Source organism: Labrus bergylta, chromosome 3 (genome assembly GCF_963930695.1).
Source record: "Labrus bergylta chromosome 3, fLabBer1.1, whole genome shotgun sequence".
NCBI lineage: Eukaryota > Metazoa > Chordata > Actinopteri > Labriformes > Labridae > Labrus > Labrus bergylta.
This window is the reverse complement of record NC_089197.1, coordinates 30,953,385-30,974,333: the sequence shown is the minus strand read 5'-3', so window position 1 is coordinate 30,974,333 and position 20,949 is coordinate 30,953,385. Positions and strand designations below refer to the sequence as shown.

The 20,949-nt window shown below is 39.5% G+C and overlaps 1 protein-coding gene across 1 annotated transcript in view; it reads left to right on the top strand.

Annotated features, from left to right (window-relative positions):
• LOC109989353 (CUB and sushi domain-containing protein 1) overlaps nt 1-20,949 on the top strand; it is a 197,989-nt gene that overhangs the window by 29,527 nt on the left and 147,513 nt on the right. Inside the window, exons 6-9 of the mRNA XM_065953146.1 lie at nt 11,592-11,695; nt 12,558-12,670; nt 17,524-17,706; nt 17,904-18,089. Of these exons, the coding sequence (XP_065809218.1) occupies nt 11,592-11,695; nt 12,558-12,670; nt 17,524-17,706; nt 17,904-18,089 (586 nt within the window). The remainder of the gene's footprint in view (nt 1-11,591; nt 11,696-12,557; nt 12,671-17,523; nt 17,707-17,903; nt 18,090-20,949) is intronic.

The window sequence follows — 20,949 nt, the reverse complement described above, 5'->3', positions numbered from 1 at the left end:
CCTCCTGCTCTGTCTGTCATTGTCTGCTCATCTTTGTCTTTCTTCCCTCTCTCTTTCCCTCTCTCTCTGGCGCAGCTTCTGATTGACCATTATTCCAGATGACTTCTTTCATCAATAACATGTTGTACAAAATTGAGACAGAGACAAATGTTTTTTATCGAAGCGAGCGTGCCTTTTCACACCCTCTTTGTGTAGCTTGAAGCGCACACGTTTCCATAGCCAATAAGTAATTCTTGCTGGTTGTCATTCTGTTAAGTCCTGACTGAAAGCAGCACAATCAATATAGTTTGTAATGGCCTGACAGCCCGCCGGCAAATTGTGTGCTTTACTTTGTGTGTGTGTGTCTGTGTGTTATGTTTTGTGCAAGTGTGTGCATAGGCATCTGAGTGTGTGTGATTCTATGAATGTTGACGGTGTGTGTGCGTGCTCTATCTGCCAACTTAATTGCAAAGGTTGTAAAAATATGTTGTAGGGGGAACTGTCAACTTTCAGGTAGTAGTGAGAAACAACCCGGGGTTTGCAGCACAAAGACTAAGCTATGTTTGTAGTCTGTGATTATGTGTGTGTCAATGTTTTGATTCATCAGTTTCAAAAAGGTAATTATTTTGTTCAAGCCTGAACCATGCCTGGCTGCTCAAACACACACACACACACACACACACCCCAAAACTCTGAAACGCCTCGTCACACATGCCCATTAGGTCTCTAATCATTGCTGTCTATTTCCTGATGAATACGTTTGAGCGTTCAGTGTGTCGGTGGGTCTATGTGGTTTAATGGTATTAGGTTTTGGGTCATTTTCATGCATGGATCATCATCATCACTTTAGTGTTGGCAGGACACATTCTGTGACGTTCTATCAGTTTCTGTTAAATTTGACTGGGTACATGAATGGAGGCCATTAAAGACCAATGAAGGCCTGAGCAAGGCCTGAGACTCTAATACAGTTCATTGTCTTGCAACATGGCTGCATAATGGCTCAAGCCTGTAAATTGATGTAGACATAATGTGGAGAGAGTGTTAAAGCAAGGTGCAGTTCATTATATTTAAGTTTACATTGTATGGTTTATTAAAGCTGAGGTTTCAGCAATAGAGCCTGCGCGTGATCATCAATATGTAAACAAGCCAACAGTTTCCCTCGATTAAGGACCACCTTATTTAGAGTTAAAACTGAAAGTAAGTGCATCAACTCAACTAGGACCTCCGTTCTGGTCCTTATTTTACCTTTTACTTCATTTTCCCTCCAATAAACAGTAGCTGGAGGGTTTTATTATTATTAAGGTTGGGCACTAATGTGCACCTTTTAATCCTTAAATGAAATAGTAACCTAAATTCCAGATCAAAAGTACGTTAAAGGCCTTAAACACCACTGTGATTGTCAAGAAGTCATGTTGATGTATGGACCTATCTTGATGTTTCGCTAAAGCTAACATATATCTATTTATCGCTAAAGCTAACGTGTCAGCAAAAGGTTTAGGCTAAATCTGACAATAGAAGCAAAGCCATTACCTACATCATCCTTATCATCCACATTGTAAGATGATTGACTAACTTTTTTTGTACCTGTTGGACCATTTGACTGCTGCAGAGTTGCACAAATGTTTTATTATTTAGCAAAATTTGAGATTTCCAACTTTGATTTCCCACAGAATCATTGAGGTAACTTACAAAAAAAGTATCCTTAGTTGTAATAAACCCTAGTCTTATTTTAATATTGTCAGACTTCCTTAAAACTGCTTAATATTACTAAGTTTGAATGTGAGCTTAATATACCACCTGCTCTGTATTTATTCTTATTCACCGTGTTGCAGTGCTAGGTCTCAATTGCTGCTATTATGAGATACTGGGTTATTAGTAAATCACTACAAATTATACAAGATCAGGCATTAGTGAGGCGAGGACACATAGACATAAGTAAAGAGCAGTGTAAATAATCATCAGTGTCTATGGTAATGAATAGACATTCACCAATAGCTGCCTAATTAGCATAATATCTCCATTCAAGGCTTTCTGCTTTTCAGGCGTTCGGCTGTAATTTGCAGTCTGACTGGCCATATTTCACATTATTAGCTCCGTGTTTGGCTCTCAAGTGGAACCTTGGACCTCTTTACTAAAGAGGGCTGTCTATAGTGATGCATGAATGTCTAAGGTCACACTTTTTTGCACAGGCCTCTAGTAGTTGAAACACATGAATAGATTTTTCTTTGGAGTTGTCAAAAAAACATCCTGGATTCAAACCAGCTTGTAACTATCACCATCCAAAGAAGTTCCCCACCTGCAGGCCTCATTATTGTCAGCTCATTCTCTGCTGTATCACCGCTTATTATGCAGTTTCCACAGACATGTCACAGAGCTGTTACTGAAGCATATTAGCAGTTTATTTTCCTAAACAGTCCAGCCAACAGGTCAACAGTACTCAGAGGAGCCGTAACACCTCGACAGGGGAGTAACTCCAGACAGCAGCTGTTTGCTTTCGAACCACTTAAAGCACAGGTCACCTCAGGGCAGGACTGCTGCACATAAACGTGCCACATCTGGGCTCTTTCAGGGTGCAGCTAACAGGCCAGCATCCATGCCAGTCTATTTTTACAACTGACTGGTGCTTTATTTGTCGCTCAAACATCATCTGTCACAGCATAGAACAAAATTCAGTCACAAAGTCTAGGCTGAAAAGCTTTGACATTTTAACCTTTGTATTACCAAATATCCTGTACCCTTAAATAATGTCAGAAAAGCATTTTATAAGCGTTGTACAAATAAGTCTCTCCTAGCCACTTCTTTAAGATTTCCATTGCATTTTCCTTTTTATCTGGAGCATCATCTCGTGGATGTGCTAACGTGTGCTTGATTGGCTGAACTGGTTGCCAGGCTGTCCATCACCATTGTTTGACTTTCATGTCATACATCTCATCACAGGTGTTCCTTTTATCTTATCTTTTGTTTTATCTTTCCAATTTTGTCTGAATTTAAATTATTTGTTGTCTTAGGTTCTTCCGTTGCATTGTATTAAAAGGTCAAGCCTGGGTTCTTTTATCGGCTCCAGCCTCCTCTGTGTTGTCTTTAATATTTTTTCTCCCTGTTTTTCTTTCTGTGATCCTTTTTTCCCCCTCACACAGTCCAAAGACATGCAGATCAGGTAGCCTGGTAATGAGCGATTGGATATCTGTGTTAGCTCTGTGATTGCCTCGCCATCTGTCGCGGTCGCTCTCTGCCCTCTGGTCAGTGCAGTCTGGGACCCACTGTGGCCCTGGAGATCTTGATGGACAATTAACATGTCAAGAAAAAATGTGAATGGATGCTCAAGGCCTTACAAACAGTGAGCAGTACACTCAGATCTTGATTTATTTTAATGAGAGCTGGGCAATCGACCATTGGAACCACCTACCCGGTACATAACAATAAGTATAACAGACATTACCTCTGAAACTTTTATTACTTAAGATAAAACCAATAAGTTGATCATACAGCTGAACTAGTATCTCATTCACTATTAACTGTAGTGCATCGACACTTCTTTTCTGCTTATAGAGGCTTGTCACTGCTGTCCTAAATCAAATGTTTAGATGAGAATTTGCATATGGTGTCTTGGTATGCATCCCGCTGTTGTTTGTCCCTCATTGCCCAGTTACCTTGGTCTGAAGACACTGTACAATGTAATGGTAGCTGCTAGATGCAGAGTATGCAGATCACTGTAAATATGGTTTATAAAGCTGTCTTAAGCTGCAAAGACCAGAAAAAAGTGGTAAAATGGAAGAAACTAAATTGGTTGCAGATGAAAGAGAAAAAAGAAATTAAGCACAGGATAAGACAATTGAATTTGTGAACAGGAGTTTCCTGTGACTGACTGCATTCTCTAAATATCCTCCTTGCATTTGAAAGGTATACTGTTGGTTGTTCCGTACTTGTTTCATTTGGGTGGAAGCAGGGAAGTGAAAATTAGCCCAGGACATTGAGGCTGCGGTCACACTCCGTACCGTGCCTACGAAAGTCCAGTTCGTGTGACCGCTCAGTGCATTCAGACAGCCATTTCTACAGTATCACTGTACGGATTGCCAGTGTGACCGCAGCCTAAGATAGAGAGGGCCTAGTATTAGGTTGCACGCATTGGTTATTCCCATTGAAACTTTTTTTTTAAATTCACCATACAATAAGTAAAATCTCACCTGGTGCATTCACAGCACCTCTCCACACTCTCAACTGCTTTTCTTTAATGCATCAAGTTTAAATACCCAAGACCACTGGATGTCACACTTGACCATATATGATGACCCAATCTTAATTTATATCTAATTCTATGCATAATATCATTGCGTATCCAGCCCTTCACATTGCACCTTTACCTGCCAATGTTGTTTTTGCTGTTTTCTGCTCTGATTTCCTCCTGCTCCTCACCATGACTGACTTCAAGCTGTACCTCATCACCTGCAAAAGGGACTCTGGCCATATCAGCTTTAAAATAGTTATTATTATGATTTACTTAATTTATATAGGACCATTTTCTTTAAAATAAAAAAACAACAAGAAAATGTTATCAAACGCAACATTAAATCAACATTAGAAAAGCCAAAAAATGCAAAGATAAATAAATAGTATTGATACGTGGTGCTGATGTCAAGATGGCACAGTCTTTGTCTTGAATAATAACTGACTGGGTTCTCACAGTGTTTGTGTATGATCTATAAAGTTTATATTAATGTGAGTCTACATGAGATTTTGCACAGACCACTTTACCAATCATGTCAATAATATGCTGCACTATCGGCTGCAGTCACGGTCATGTGTCATAATGCTGTCATAATTCCAATCCAATCCAACTTTATTTGTTAAGCACATTTGTTAAACAACCACAGTTGATCAAAGTGCTGGACATAAGAATAAATCAAATACATAACAGCTCACATGAGATAAAAGAAAACTACATGTGAAATATAGAGTACATTTAAAAGACATAAAACACAAGTAAAATGAATAGGCATGCAAAAAATAAATCTAATTAATAAATAAAGTTGACGTCTTACAGGCAGAGAAGAGGCCTGTTTAACGTGCTGAGGTATATCGTTCCATAGTTCTGGAGCTGCAACAGCAAACGCACGATCCCCTCTGAGCTTCCGCTTTGTTCCTTTTTATATAATTAATACGTTAGGACTGATTCATTAAGTATACAATAAATAAGCATGAAAGCTTATGTTTTACATATATTTTTCCATAGCGGCCTGTCTCTTGGCCACTGAAACCTTTGACTCTCCACTGCAGAAACTATCGGTCAATTTTGCACATTAAGCTGCATCTTGTGCACACTTAGCTTAAACTTTCACAACGTCAGATGTTAGTATCCCCCCCTCATTATTGAAAGTATTTGGCCCAGGCTCACAGGCAGCATTGCGCTCTGTACCGTGAGGGCCGCCCGAGGACAATCTCTACATCAACTATTGACATCAGAAACTGAAAAACAGAAACTGCATGACCCCCGGCCGGCAGGTCCTGGAATGGGTCGGCCGTTTGGGAGTCCTCCTGAACATCCCTATGGCCACCCCGCCCCTGGCTGGAAGGCTTAAAGTAATCTATTTGAAAAAAAGGCCCAACCTGCCACTGTGGCAGCAGACCAATGACTCAACAGAGCTGAGCAATCTCAGCAAGATAATTCTCATAGAGTCTTCTGTCAGGACAGCTGTTCTCTCTCTGTGTTACTCTGACAAGGGGTCACCTCAGTACAGATTTTAACTTCTTCTTTCATCTTTTTGGTTTATTTTTGACTCGAGCTTCAATGCCTTTCGCTTGAGGCGACACAATTTAATTTAGAGATGTACCTCTCATAAACTTGAATCACATTTAGGTCTGATAACTGTTTTCTACCCTGACCCACCCCTGTATATTATTGATATATTGGTATATGAGGAGTCGTCGTAATAATTTGGTCGATTTGAATGAAAAACCTTCAATTTAGAGGACATCAAACAACATATTATTGCCTCTTATTTGTTTAGCGTCTTCAACCTTAGACCATCCATGTTTTTTATAGCCACTGATGGTGAACTGCTTACTGATGCATGTTCTTCACTCTTTGGGCAACGTGTGTTTAAATGACATTTGGTGAATTCCCCTTGCACACAGACACACAAAACCATCATCACTGCCAGATACAAGTGAGTCAAATTATAAAAAGCAGATTTTGTTGAAAACCCAAAAGTACAAACCTTCACTCTGGCTTTTCTTCAGAGCCTGTCAGAGATAGAAAGCTCATCATTATTAGATCACTTTTTGTTTCTTGACAACTGAAACATTTAAAGTGGATTAATTCAGATGTCAATCAAACCCAGATTGAAATTTGGCCTTTTGTTAGAGATCACTGTCTGTTATGAGGAAAATAGCCCTCTTGGTTGGAGTGTCATGATAGTTAACTACACTATCACCAAGATTGAAAGGCATACACATACAGTACGTGAAAAGCCTTGGCAGGGGTTACCTCGGGTGATACTGTAGAAATGGCTGTCTGAATGTCGTTCTTTAACAGGTGAAGAGTTGACAGCTTATAAAGACCCAAATAGAATTTGTTTTTAAGGGAAAGTATTGTAGTGAGGCTGCACTCTGACCAGTGGACCCAAGTGTAAATGCCTGAACAGAAACGCATCTGACCTGCTAAAGTGCCCTTGAGCAGGACAATGAACCTCTAAATCTATCTGTCTGCAGCGGAATAAGCTACAGAGAAGCAGCCAATAAAATATCATCATCACAGATAGATAGACGGATTGGTTTATGGGTTGATTTTTATGTGATCGTTTGCACCCACTGTTGCTGCTCCGCAGTGACTCAGCACTCCCGCAGCCTCGGCACCACAGGGGAATTCAGGAACTGGTCCACCCAATTATAACTGTGTGTTCTCTTTGCACACTCGGATGTAAGGTCACAACAGCGAGGGCAAGATCAGAAGGCACAGAAGAGTTTTACAGTCTCTTTTTTTATGAGGCATCTCCAGGTAGACATTCAACCTATGATGTAGATAAAAAAGCAAAGGTTACACAGTGTGTAATGGATGGATGAATGAATCAAACCTTTATTGCCCTGAAGGGAATTTGCTTTGCACAAAGCGCATAAAAACAAAAGGCGTCAACAACCACACATGGCAGCACACTATTTTTATATACTATATGAAACATTAACCAGAAGCATCATGTAGTAACCTGTGAAGGATTTTGAGTGCCAAGTTAAAAAAAAGTCTCTAATTCAGACTGTATAATCAACATGGGCAGATCTAGGGGGGGGGCAGGGCTGCCCTTGAAATCTGATTGGTCACCCCAAAATCTTAAACAAAATCTTTTGTAGCACGATTGCTACTCCACATTCACCCGCTGGCCTGCACCCACACTGCTCCATGATTAAACGGAACTGAGCATGTGCGGTCGGGTCCACATACAAATGCTTTTCATTTGTGTGTGTGTGCTCACAAACTTAATGCCACCCCTGCCTTAGTCTCACATTTGCGCCACCCAGTATAAACAGGCTGAGTTTATCAGAGCTTGTTCAGCATCTAAATGTTGCTTTTGGAAAAAGGATGTGACGTTTCTTTTGGTTTACATGGTGAATCCTAACCTAACTAAAGGTGCACTATGTATATTTGGTATTGAAATTTGAAAGTTGGAGAAGTGAAACAATTCTATGCTATATGCTCTGAACTAAAGGAAAAAGTGGGTCCCTGGAACACTGTTTGGAGCTAAAAAGCTACCAGGAGACTTATGGTTTCACTGTTGCGGGCCCCCCACCATAACTTTGCGTGTAGAATTTCATCATCAAACAGTGTTACCAGGGCCAAATTTTACTCTTAAGACAATTTGTGTTTAGAGTTATGAACATATACCATATCATTTGTAAATTTCTCCAACTTTCACATTTCTCTACCAAAACTACATGGTGCACCTTTAAAGTGGTGCATCATGACAAAAGGGAAGAAGTAGTTTGTCTGCTATGATGTCAGCACACTGACAAATACTTGCACATTGGTTCCCCAGTTAACTTTTCACCCTACCCTGTCCGGTTAGTCCTTGTTTTACACACAATATTCTTCCCAAACATTGAATACCAAAAGTCAGAACATCTTGTTTTAAATAAAGCTCGGTTGGCTGGCGTTGCCCTTCAGTAAAATGTATTGGATTGTCAAACATCCATCCACTGGGAATTTAGCATCAGAGTAAGAGAAAGATAAACATCAATCTCTCTCTAGGAGTAATCCTGCCCTGAGGAGAGCCTAATATTCATGGCACTACGACTTCCCTGGCTGACTGACTCAAGGTATTTCGCTGTAGATTTGGATTGCACACTGCTCTTAACAATGTTTAAATAGCCTATTGAGCTGCTCTTAGCTGCTCTGCTGCGTGCTAATGACCTTAAAGTGATAGCGCTTCACTTACTCCCTCAAGGAACATGGAACATACAAGTTCAAACTGAAACGCTGCCCTTTTTCTTTTTTCTGATCTTGGGATTGCATCGACGAAATCTAAACATGTGAAACTCCTTAAACTCAAAGAAAGTGATGTTGAAACTGAAACACAAAAATTTGATTGACATTTTAAAGAACTTTAGAGAGAAAAAAACTGTTGGTTAATTTTGGGTTTACTCAGTTTTTCAACATGAAAAGGTTTCACTTCTTGTCCTTTATTTCCGCAGACTTGCTGTCTGCATTTTGTTCCTTTTTTAGTTTCTCTCTTTTCTTAGGAAAATAAAGACGCTAATCAAATGTAGTTTTGGGGTTCCAGGCTGCTGTTAATTTCTTTCTAAATGGGCCCATTTGGATCTATTGAACAGCAGTGAGCTTCTTGCTAATGACCTCGGTGTGATAACGCTTCACTTTCCTTTGAGTCTGTTGCTTCTATTTCTATGCAATTTGCCCTGAAAGTGCAACACACACACACACACACACACACACACACACACACACACACACACACACACACACACACACACACACACACACACACACACACACACCGTTGGGACCGTGAGACTCTGTGGTCAGCGACTTCAGAGCACTGGATACTTGTGTGCATGCAGAGCTGAGTACTTACTTCCAGTAATCGTTCACTACTTGACAGACCCTACACAATTATCGATTACAAATTGGTGTAGTGTTAACTTGTAACAACTGTGAGAGGATTTAACCACCACAGCACCTCTGTCTGTGTGGGGTTTCCAGGGCAACTTAGGGCTTTGCCCAACACAGGCAGAGGAAACTGTGAGTCCTAAACTTGAGAAGACATTCAAGGTTAGATTGTTAAACAGAATCCATTTAATTGATTTATTTTGTACTTTGATTTCTTATTTTTGCTCAGTGTCATATTTATTTATTTCTTTTGGATCCTATTTTTTTGTATGTTTTATATTTCTGTGATTGTTAATGTGTTGTCTTAAAGTTTTTTATTTTTTTTATTACATCCACCAAAACTGACATTTGCAAGCTGAGATTTTCAGCTCTTATTTAGCTTATTTAGCTCACTAGACTAAAAAAGAAAACATTTGCATTCAATTGATAATAAGCACATCAGAAAACAACTGAAGACATTTAGATAGTGATAGAATACAATCCATTTAAAGTTCAGCTTACTGTAAACATATCAACCTGTGTGTTCATATTAGCAGGCTGTGCAAACAGTAATGGAACTTTTTCTTTGACAGATTTTTGACAAATAAGTGATATGTTCTGTTTCCTCCATAATACCTGGGAAGTTGATGTGAAATCAAATGATGTGTCCTTAAAATAAAAAGGTAACATAACATCTCAAAAGATGAAGATGTGTTTTAAAAAGTGGACTGAAACCATATACTCTCTGAACCACGAGACGGACACTGGAAAAAAGCACATAAAAAGGAATACAGTTTCTCATAAATACAATGTGGAGCTTTGTAGATCTACAATTCTACAATTCATTTAGCAGACGCTTTGATCCAAATCCAGAGAAAATACCTCACAATGTTGTTTCATATTTTCCACAAACATTTAAAGTTATTTTAAAATGATGAAACATTGCCCGAGGCTGAGACAGTCCATGTAAAAGAAATAAAATGTTTCTTCAAGTATGAGTCATTTTTCATTCATTTCATTTTTATTCTTTTGAGTTAATACTGGTTGAATATCCATTTCTGTGTCTGTGCAAGTGCTTGTGAAGTCATTGAAACATGTTTCCATACACAGATTGGCAAAGTTATGTATTCTTTTCTATTCCTATCATTACGGCTCTAAATCCCTCTGACAGCTTCATATCATTTTACATGATCTGAACATTAGTGTTGCTACCCATTTGTAGTTTTTTTTTACAAAGCACCACCAAGGGCTTAGCTATGCGTAGCGGCTTCTAGCACGTCAACACAATGTCTGCATCTCCATCACCTGCAGCAGGAGTTTGTCTTCGCTCTTCTGTGATTTGCCATGCAATCGATTTTCATCCACATTATTACAAGTTCATGGTTCATCTTGTTCCCGTCTTACACCACAAACTGACTGATTGAGACCGGCTATGTTCTCTGAGAGGTTTTTTTCTGAACACAGCAAAAGGTTTGCCATTTCCCATTCTGACAGCGGAATGATATACAGCTTATAAATAATGGACAAGCAGCAAATAATAGAACCAGTAATACGGCATTTTAGATTGATGATCCAGTGCTGTATATATGCATGTGACTACAGCCATGAAGGTGCCTGCGAGTCAGACATTTAATGCTCCGTTTCTCAGTGTTCAACAGCACCAGGGTGTGTTTGTAGGGTGCAGTCATTGTGCGTAGCTCCCAAGAGTAATCTGTGTGACTTTATAAAGAAGGATGCTGTAAATTAAAAAGAAGTATACGGTGCTCTCTCTCTCTCTCTCCATTCCCTTTCGTTAAAGATTGATTATTTTAAAAAACTAATATGTGTTTACGGAGCAGCAGCTGTAGTTGAATACGATGATGGTCACAATAAGGTACACGGCTTGTTTTTCTCTCTCCTGCTGCTTTTGTTATTAGTTTTCACCCGATTTGGAACCAAATATTTCCTCCCAGCTTTGTTGTCTCCTGCTCTAAGGAAGACGAGGTTACAACCTCCTTTATCGCCATTTTTCTTTTTCAAGTGATGGTTTTCCATTTGTGTTGAACAGAAACACAGGTGTACGTTTTAGGTCTGATAATTATATCACATATGTTCTTTGTAGTTTGTTTTCCAAGACTGAGTACAAATGCACATTTTACAGCTCATTTAACTTTTTAGAAAACTTTAGGACTGTTTCAACCAAGATAATACAACCATGTTTTTTTTTTTAATTTATTGACTCTTAAACGATTTTTCTCTGTTGTCATTAAATATAACTTTAATGGCATGAGGTCAGACTCAATAATTACAGGAGGTCATAACGGTTGGCAGGCTGTCAGCCTTTCCAGTGTGTTTGTTTACAACATACTACTTCAGAATGAGTGTTTTTAATTTATTGTTATTATCATGCAATTATCATCAAAAAGAAAACTTGTAAAGTTGATCGATAACAAATCTCACCCTGGCCTCTTGCCTTTGTTTCTCTTTCGTTTTTGCTCTGCATTCATGGTAGTTTGAATGTTTCTTTGTTTTTTCTCTCTAGGTGATAAAGCTGTCATTTGAAGAGTTCGACTTGGAAAGAGGATACGACACACTGACGGTGGGAGATGGAGGGAAGATAGGAGACACTCGGCGGGTGCTCTATGTGTAAGCATTATTTGCATTTGCTATCATCGGATAACAGTATAGCCTCAGTATAGCAAAGTCCAACTTGTCAAGGCTTCCAGTGTAGCCAACAGTTAGCACAAAAAAGAAGACTTCCAGCTCAGACTTCCTTCTATGTTTGTTGCCTTTGTTTACATTTCGCCTGCAACTTGAGAAGCGAGTACAGAGTTGCTGTAGAATAATGAGGGAACATTACACTGCAGTGCATGCAAATGTCTGTTAATATTCTTTAACAGAAGCTAAATCATTGTTAGCTGGCTGCTGATGGGCTGTGGGATTGCATTACTGCATTACAGCAGATTGTTTCTGCCTCTCTAGCTCTTTATATGGACTGTTCTCTTGCAGCCAAAGCCTGCTGAAACACTTAGGCATGATACCACCGCCACTAAGAATAGAAACCTGAACACCTCCAATACCAAAATATATCACTCACCAACAGCTTTAGCATTTTTATGCACAATGTAGATAAATAAAATTGACATTTGACACTACAGAACATGAAAATTTTGGCCTTCAAAGGATTTATATTGAAGCTTTTTGAAAGTTTACAGTCATATATTGCTTTCATAACTTGTGATGTTTTTAGTTCGAACAGTCCAAACCCCCTTCACACGGCTACTGGGGATTCAACAGAAATATGGACGTCCTCAGTGCTCATATATAATGTTATGCCCCCTAACGCAATTTCAGTTTGATTGCCATTTAGAGTTTCTTAAAAAATGAAGCCTTTAAAGAAAGTGTTAAACCATATATGCTTCATTATGACATGGCTGACTCTGTGTGTGTGTGTGTGTGTGTGTGTGTGTGTGTGTGTGTGTGTGTGTGTGTGTGTGTGTGTGTTTAGACTCACTGGCTCCAGTGTCCCTGACATCATCGTGAGCTTGTCCAATCAGATGTGGCTTCACCTGCAGTCAGACGATACAATCGGCTCGGCAGGGTTCAAGGCGGTCTATGAAGGTATGATGGCCTCCTTTATGAAAACAACACCCACACCCACACAATACACCTACGCACACACGTGCACACACACACACACACACACACACACACACACACACACTAACAGAGATATATGCACACATAACTGAGTGTGAAAGTCATGGCGTTGCTGACTTGGTGATTCAGTACAGACAGCAGTTGTTGTCTGTCCTTGTGTATGGATACGAGTGTGTGTGTGTGTGCGTGTGTTGCTGGGCATTAAGAGAAGATAATAAATGAATTATGGGTCCATCAGTTGATCGTTTTGCTTGGTTATTTTTCTTATTACGCCAAAGCTGACGCTGATAGAGAGATAAAGATGGTGACAGTCACAGTGAGTGAAGGTGAGAGGAGGAGAGATACAGAAGTGCCTCTAAATACTTATTATCCAGAACAATCCATTTATTATATTTATATATTTAATTACATACTGCATCTCCGTGTGCCTGTGCAGCTCTTTAAATCGAATTGAACTAAATGGAAGTGTTCCAAATTGAATTCACTCTAGACACAGAGTGAGACAGGTAGAGGGAGAGATGTAATTTGATAAACGTGGAGACAGAGGAAGAGGGACAACAAGAAATTGACAGAGTGGGACAGAAGGAGACAAAATGACAAATTGAGTGAGAAGAAATAAACTGCCTGGGAGAGATTGAGAGAGGGTGAGAGGAAGTGAGAGCGAGAGGGATGAAGGTTATGCTCTTGGTTCTGCTTAGACGTTTTTTGATTCAATGATGCTGCGGACAGTGTTTTCCAGGGTCAGGTACTATTCAAGAGGATCAGCACAGTGTAACAGCTGGCGTGTGTGTATGGAGGTGATGCTCTGACATACTGTTCAGAGATTTTCCTCTTTCTGACCTTTAATTACTGAAACGGCTGACCTTGATTTTCTGTGTCTAACGCCTGGCCTCGTACCAGTTAGTCATTTTCCTCTTGACAAATTGATTTCACACTTAAATGGCCCACTTATAGCTTCTCATATTGTAAACTTCAAGGCAGTGATGCATGCGACAATTCAGAACACAAGCAGGATCAAACTACAAGCGTATCTTGTCAGACTTTCATGTGGTGTGAGGTGTCTTAAGAGTGATCGGAGAACGCTAGGACCGACTTCAAAGAGTTTTCATTGATATTTATGGTCTTGGTCTTGTCTCGGTTTCTCCCTGTCCTGGTCTCAGTCTTGTCTCAGTTTCAATCCCTAAATGTCTCGGTCTCTGAACACTCTGGTCTCGGTTAGTGTGGTCTTGATTACAACACTACTGATTTGTTGGGGGAACCCCTGCAGTCATGTGGAATGAAACGAAAGCCAATTGGCAAATTGAGATGAGTGAGAAACCAACCAATCATTTTTTTTTTCCTCAGTTCAATCTTGCGATGCATTTCCAGCCCATGTTTACGTCGTGTCCACAACTTTATCCGTAGCTTCATTTCTTCTTCATGAATTTCCAGTTAGTCCAAGAACGACTGTTTTTTGTTCGTGACTGGAATCTGTGGGTGTGTGGTGGGATGTTTTGTGTTCACTGCTCTCCACACACTTAAGAAACAAAAATGTTTGGGGTCTATAGCAAGAAAGGAATGGAAGAAACAAACAAACGTCCTGTGTGATCTTTGTAGTTCCAGATTCACCCCAGGATAACTGAACAAACCACCCGTGGGGTGTTTTTGTGTACGTGTGTGATGCCGTCACATTGTATAATGTCAGCATGTTGCACACTATGATCAGTATTACCCCTGAGAGTTCTTAGGTTTGCAGCCCTGGAGGAAAACCTAACACGTGTGTGTGTGTGTTAAGCTCTCTTGTTTTTTAATGTTGTCTTATTACACTTGTTAATCACTGCAGATCGGTTTGTGTGTGTGTGTGTGTGTGTGTGTGTGTGTGTGTGTGTGTGTGTGTGTGTGTGTGTGTGTGTGTGTGTGTGTGTGTGTGTGTGTGTGTGTGTGTGTGTGTGTGTGTGTGTGTATGAACACGCTCAGAAAAAAAGAGGGGGGAGAGAGGGAGTCAATATCATAAGCAATCACAGCCCATTATAATAATTAAAGCTTTCAGTAGAAAGCTGCTGCCAAGTTTCCAGGCTGACGTGCGATTGGTTGTGAAGAGAGTAAAGATATAAATTATTTATTCATTTTCTTTACTCATCAAATAAGGAACAATGAGGATTGAACGTCTTTAATGTTGTTCTGTAGAATCAGCAGTATCAGTGTGGACAAATAGTACATGTAGATACTGTCCTTATTGCACTGCAGAATTCAAACTTTAGTTTTGAACTGAGTTGACAAAAAGCCCCCGTTCATTCTGTAAAGAGAATAGTTTGGCACGTGTTTGTGCAGTACAGTGATTGCTGTTTGTTTTACAAAAAGAAGTTGGATAATAAGAACACTTTACAGCTTTACAATGTGATAATAGCATTACTTTATCACACTGTTTATAGTTGAGATTGGTCTTCGATATCAAGCCGGCCTGGCTTGAATTGAGACCAAATGTGGTCTGAACATAACCCAAAAGAATGTTAAACTTTGTGCTCTGCTCGGGAAAATGTTTGTCGCTCTGTGCTTATAGGATTTATATTTAATGTGCACACAAACAGAATAGTACCAGAGAGGTCCCTAAAGTAGCCATCAGTGTTTTTTCCTTCCTTTTGCTTTATAGCATTTGAATACATTTATTTTATTTTTATTTTTTCCTTGTGTTTTCAGTTATTACTTTATATAATATGTGGCTATTAAAAAAGGGATAGAAAACCCAGAAAGTTGTTCAGAGTCCTAGAACTACATTCTTCATCTCATTAAAAACTCTGAAATTATAAAGTAACAAAGAAAAAACTTAAATAAATGTCAAGAAAAAAATAAAAACTTGACAAACAAAGGAGGGAGAGACGCAGTTACCATCATAATGACAGACTTACCAGCGGCTCAGGATCGTTGGAATCTATCCTGACACTCGTCAACTGTTTGACAGCTAGCTGTGGGCCACACACACACACACACACACACACACACACACACACACACACACACACACACACACACACACACACACACACACACACACACACACACTCATGCCACTTCTTTGAAATTCTACTCTTGTGGGCCTACTTACATCCAACAGATAGTAAAAGTGTAGAACAAATGCACACACCCACACACACACACACACACACAGTCAAATGCACACCCACCCACACCCACTTACGCACACTGCTCACCTTGAGATGTATTTGCCCAAAGCGAATCCCGGAGCATGGTGGAGCATGTGTTACAAGATGACAGACGTCTGGTGGAATGTCAGATTTTAAAGGCGGCGACAGAGGGAAAGGCAGTGGATAAAAAAAACATGCCGCCATTTAGGAGAAGAGGGGATAAAAAGAAAGAGGGTGACAAAATAAATGGAATATGATTGTGGAGCTGGTTCGGCGGCGCTGCTAATGTGACACTCATGCCAATGAGGCACGGCGTATTGGATCAGATTGAAAGAGCAGGAGCGATAAGAGGAGAATCAGGAGGGCAGGGGACACTTTAAAAGGAGGACACACACAAACAAAGGGATCAAGATAAAAATACACAGAGAAAAAAAAACAATCTGTGTGAACAGGAAGCAGTCGATTTTATACAATGTCACTAATATCAATGTTGTTCTCTTTGATTTTTTACCTCCTGCTGGTTCCTTAACAAGAGTAAACACATGGATCAATGTGTGTTTGCACCTACCTCTGTGCCGTCACTCGTTGTTTTTCCTTTCCCAATTAAAGCTGTATTATGCTGCAATTACCCTGATGACAATAAGCTGTTAGAAGGGAAACTATTAAATGAACCTTTCACTCGTTGTGTTTCATTTCCTGACACATCAAATTAAATGACGAGACACTGTTCATGTTGTTTTCCTGCTGCTCCTTACAGCTATCTTAATGTCGCCTCCAGCACTCCTACTTTTAAAGAATGATCAGTTATAACAACTTGTCAACAGTCAGGACGGCTGCCATCTCTCCTTCAAAGAAAGCAGCTTCTGCGAGGATTTTTAAACATGCCTTGTGGAGCGTTTGCCTGAGCTTGCGATGATAGACCTATTCCAATAGGATCTACAGAATTCATGAATATCAGCTGTGCAAAATGCTTTGCGAGATGGTTTCTTTTGGTGCTGACGACATGCATCATACCAACCCCCCCCCCCCCCCCCCCCCCCCATACAATATGAGACACCTGCCAGACGCACACACACACACACAGCGACGCATCAATCCACTCTCCTCATATGTGTCTACTCTATGTTTTATAAAGTCGCTTATACAACTCAACTCCCTTTTTCAGACATTTGACTGGATACCCCATTACAACTGATTAGTCTCATATGAGGACGCTTGCTAATAATGACAAAGTAATTAGAGTGCAGAACAGCTGCACAAAAACGATGAGCACAGCTGCATTAGGGGCTTCATATATTTAACATGAGACGTTAAACTTCTAACCATGCACTTAAGAAAAGACGTAACAGCATATGTCTCTCTATCCCCTTCTGATTACCTGTAGAGAATGTGTCAGGCGTTGTCATGGCGAACTCACCAGGATATAAATAGAAAATTCAGAATTACTCTGCAAATATCTTGTGTAGTCTTTGAGTCTGAGGTTAGAGCCAAAGATGTTCAATCAGCAATTCAGGCAGTCACGACTGCTTGTTTGTATTTTGTGACTTCTTAAATATCAATGTATGCACATTATTGCCATTTAACCCCACTGTACAGACAAAAACCCGACCCCTTATCTGAATGTCATCCTGTCACATGTTGACATTCATTATCAGCATGAAAACATGGCCTTCTGTGCTGTTCTTGATACAGAGATCGAGCGAGGAGGCTGTGGTGATCCCGGGGTGCCGGCATTCGGTCGTCGAAGCGGTGATCGCTTTCAGCACGGCGATGTGTTGACCTTCTTCTGCCAATCGGCCTTCGAACTAGTGGGAGAGAAGACGATCACATGTCAGCACAATAACCAGTGGTCTGGCAACAAACCAAGTTGTGTCTGTGAGTAGACATTTAATGTTTTTTCTTTTGTTGTTTGTTTGTTTTGTCTCTAAACTGTGTGAACTACTCACTGTTGTTCTAAATATATCTATCCATCTGTGCCTTTCTGCTTTAAATCTGAGACTATTACCTATCATCTTAACCCTTCTTTTCTGTCCTTCCCTTCTGCCTTTTTCCTCTTTCCTCTCTTTTTGTAGTCTCATGTTTCTTCAACTTTACGGCTCCATCAGGGACTATATTGTCCCCAAACTACCCCGAGGAGTATGGAAACAACCTGAACTGTGTGTGGTTGATTATCTCTGAACCAGGAAGCCGCATTCATCTCCTTTTCTCCGACTTTGACCTGGAGCCACAGTTTGACTGGTTGGTGGTCAAAGATGAAGGTAATTATACATCTTTACTTTTGAATAAAATGGATACCAATTTAAAACATATGTTTATTGATATGGACCACGTTTTTCCTTGAAAAAAAAATCTTTTTTCAGAACTAGTGGTCTGTAAAATGATATGAACAAGAGAACTCGTATCTAAAACTTTTCACCTAAGATTGAATTGAAAAGATAAGGAACAACTCAGATTGGCTTTGGATGATGAATGGCCGGCTGGCACACTGGATGGGTAGATGAATAGCAATTACGTGGCTGTTCCCTGTTGCAATAAAGGTTATTGATTTAAAGTGAATCAAGTAAATCCCTGGTTTGACTGGATGGTCATTAAAGATGAAGTTGTGTTTAATTGACTGGCTGTAAACGTGTCCCTCTGCAGGGATGTTATTTTGGAGCAGAGCTGTGAAAATTGTAGGGCAATTAGTGTTGTTGCTTTGGGAAAACTGACATTAAAGTTTTTACTTTAAAGTTTATTTGATTTGATTTGTTACAGCTTTATGATAGATCACTGCTGCCACATGGTTACCTCACTCCAACTTTTCTTTCCATAAATGGAAGAAAAAGCTTCTTCTATAAATGTTCATGGCTTCTTGAAATGTACCCTTATTTTGAAATCTTTGAAGAGGTTTAAAGGCAAGCTGTTTGATGACATGACAAATTGTTATCTCTCAGTCAAGCCTAAATAAATCACAAATAAGTGAAGTAAAGCCACAAGTGTATTAACTTTGCAAAGTGCAGAGTTAAAAAACCTCAATCATGACCAAATGTTAGTTTGATTAGAGCTGGTAAAGCATACATTTACTTTATAAATAATTGTTGCATTTAAAAGTTTTCATCATTGAAATTATTCTCTGATAATTAAACTGTCATTTCTTGAAATTCTTTGCGAATGTCAAACTTTAAAGGTCACATATTATCCTCTTTTTCAACAAGTTTGAATTAGTCTCAGAGCTCCTAAAAACATTTCTGTGAAGTGTATTACTATAAACCCTCTGATCCTGTATTTCATCATGCCTATAAACCCCTCTATTTCAGCCCTGCTCAGAACAGGCTGTTTCTGTGTCTGTACCTTTAAATGTAAATTAGTTGTGTTTGACCACGCCCCCTCTCTGGAAGGGCTTGTGTGCCTCAGGCTTTCTTGCACCATACCCTATTGTTTACAGTAAGAAGGCAGACTGAGACAGCAGAACAAACACCTAGCTGTGGGAGTGTCACCCACCTGGGGGAGGGGTTACTTCCCCTTGTTTTGTCATGAAGGGAAAATCTCCCAACAGCCCATTTGAGCACACATTTTCTGAAAAGTGGAGCAGGCAAAAGACGGAGAGGACGGACTTTTCTAATAATTGGGGGGTTTGTTGACAGGCTAGGACACGTAGTCGTGTTAGAAAAACATGGAAAAGTGATTTTTGCACAATATGTGACCTTTAAAACACAAAATAATCAGATCTTTATCTCCAAGAATTTTGCAGTTATGCAGTAAATGACACTGACTACAAGTCTGCTTTATGGCTTTAACATAAACGTAATCAGTCTTTAGTCAAGATATAATGCATATATGTATCTAAATGCAATAAGACAAAAGTTTCTCAGCATCAGAGAAACACAAAGGCTTGTTTCAGTCTCTCAAGGACTTTATCTAACCTTGACACTCACGACTTATTTCACATTTACCCCTGGGTAATATTACATTGAAAAACAAACAAATGGCAAGCAAATGTGAACAGAGTAATGACGGTAATAACCTATTTTTCCCGAACTTGAAAATTGTAGCATGAAACCAAGCCTGAAAACCTAATAAAGCTTCAAGGTATGCCTTTTGAAAACTGAGTAAATGGTTAACATAATCTGAAAGCTATTGTTGACTTGGAATACAAGAGAGCATAGTGATAGACTGATACAAAAGGCTTTTCTCTCAATCTCGCCTCCAAGATGAGACAACCGCAGACCTTGTCACTCTCGCAGCTATTGTCACATTGATTCGCTTCCCTGCTCTCTTGTCTATCAATGCCATAATGAATACGTGAAAGAGCTTTTTGGATTGCTGAAGAACAAAGACACTGGCTCTTTGCAACCCAGACGCTGTGTAGTTTAATTGAGTCTAAGTGCAAGGGATCCAAAAGTCCAAGTCGAGGAGGAAATCAAAAGAAAACTTTCTAGTGTTGCTGAAGAATCCCCATTTCAGATGAATTTTATTACTCAAGTGCTCTCACAGCTCTTTTCTGTTTTCTGCAGCGTTGTCAACTTTCTGCTTTTCATTGCACCTTTTGTACTAGAATTCATAAGATGGTTTTTTCATATTACTTTTAATACAGTGTACTCAATGTAATGCAAAATACACTGCAGTCAATCAAACTCATTGCTTTTTGTTATGTTTAAAGCATTGGGTAGTTTTTAAGCTAAGGCATGAAACAGCACCATTTTCATAATCTTCATATTGTACTTGATATTGTAAAAGCCCTAGAAATAGCAAATCAGCAACTAATACAGGGAAATTACTGTTTTTGAATTCTTCACAAAATCTGTGTAACAATGGAAGCTTTCTCAATTCATTATATTAACAAGGCAGCTGTTTTCCTCTGACGTCATGTTCAGGATGAGAAGCTCAAATTATGTTATTAAGTCTGACCACTGTGTTCAAGGGTTTCAAATTTTAGGCTACAATTTCAAATGAACGAAGAAATGAGAATAGGATGGATGCATATTTTAGGGGGGACATTTGAAGCTGAAACTGCGTTTTTGATCACAATTATAATTAGCTTTTAAAAACATCCTTACAAACATCACAATTGCATTACATATTTTTTCTGTGTAACACTGACACGGGGTAATCTAAGCTTTCAGTCTTCTCCAAGCTAAA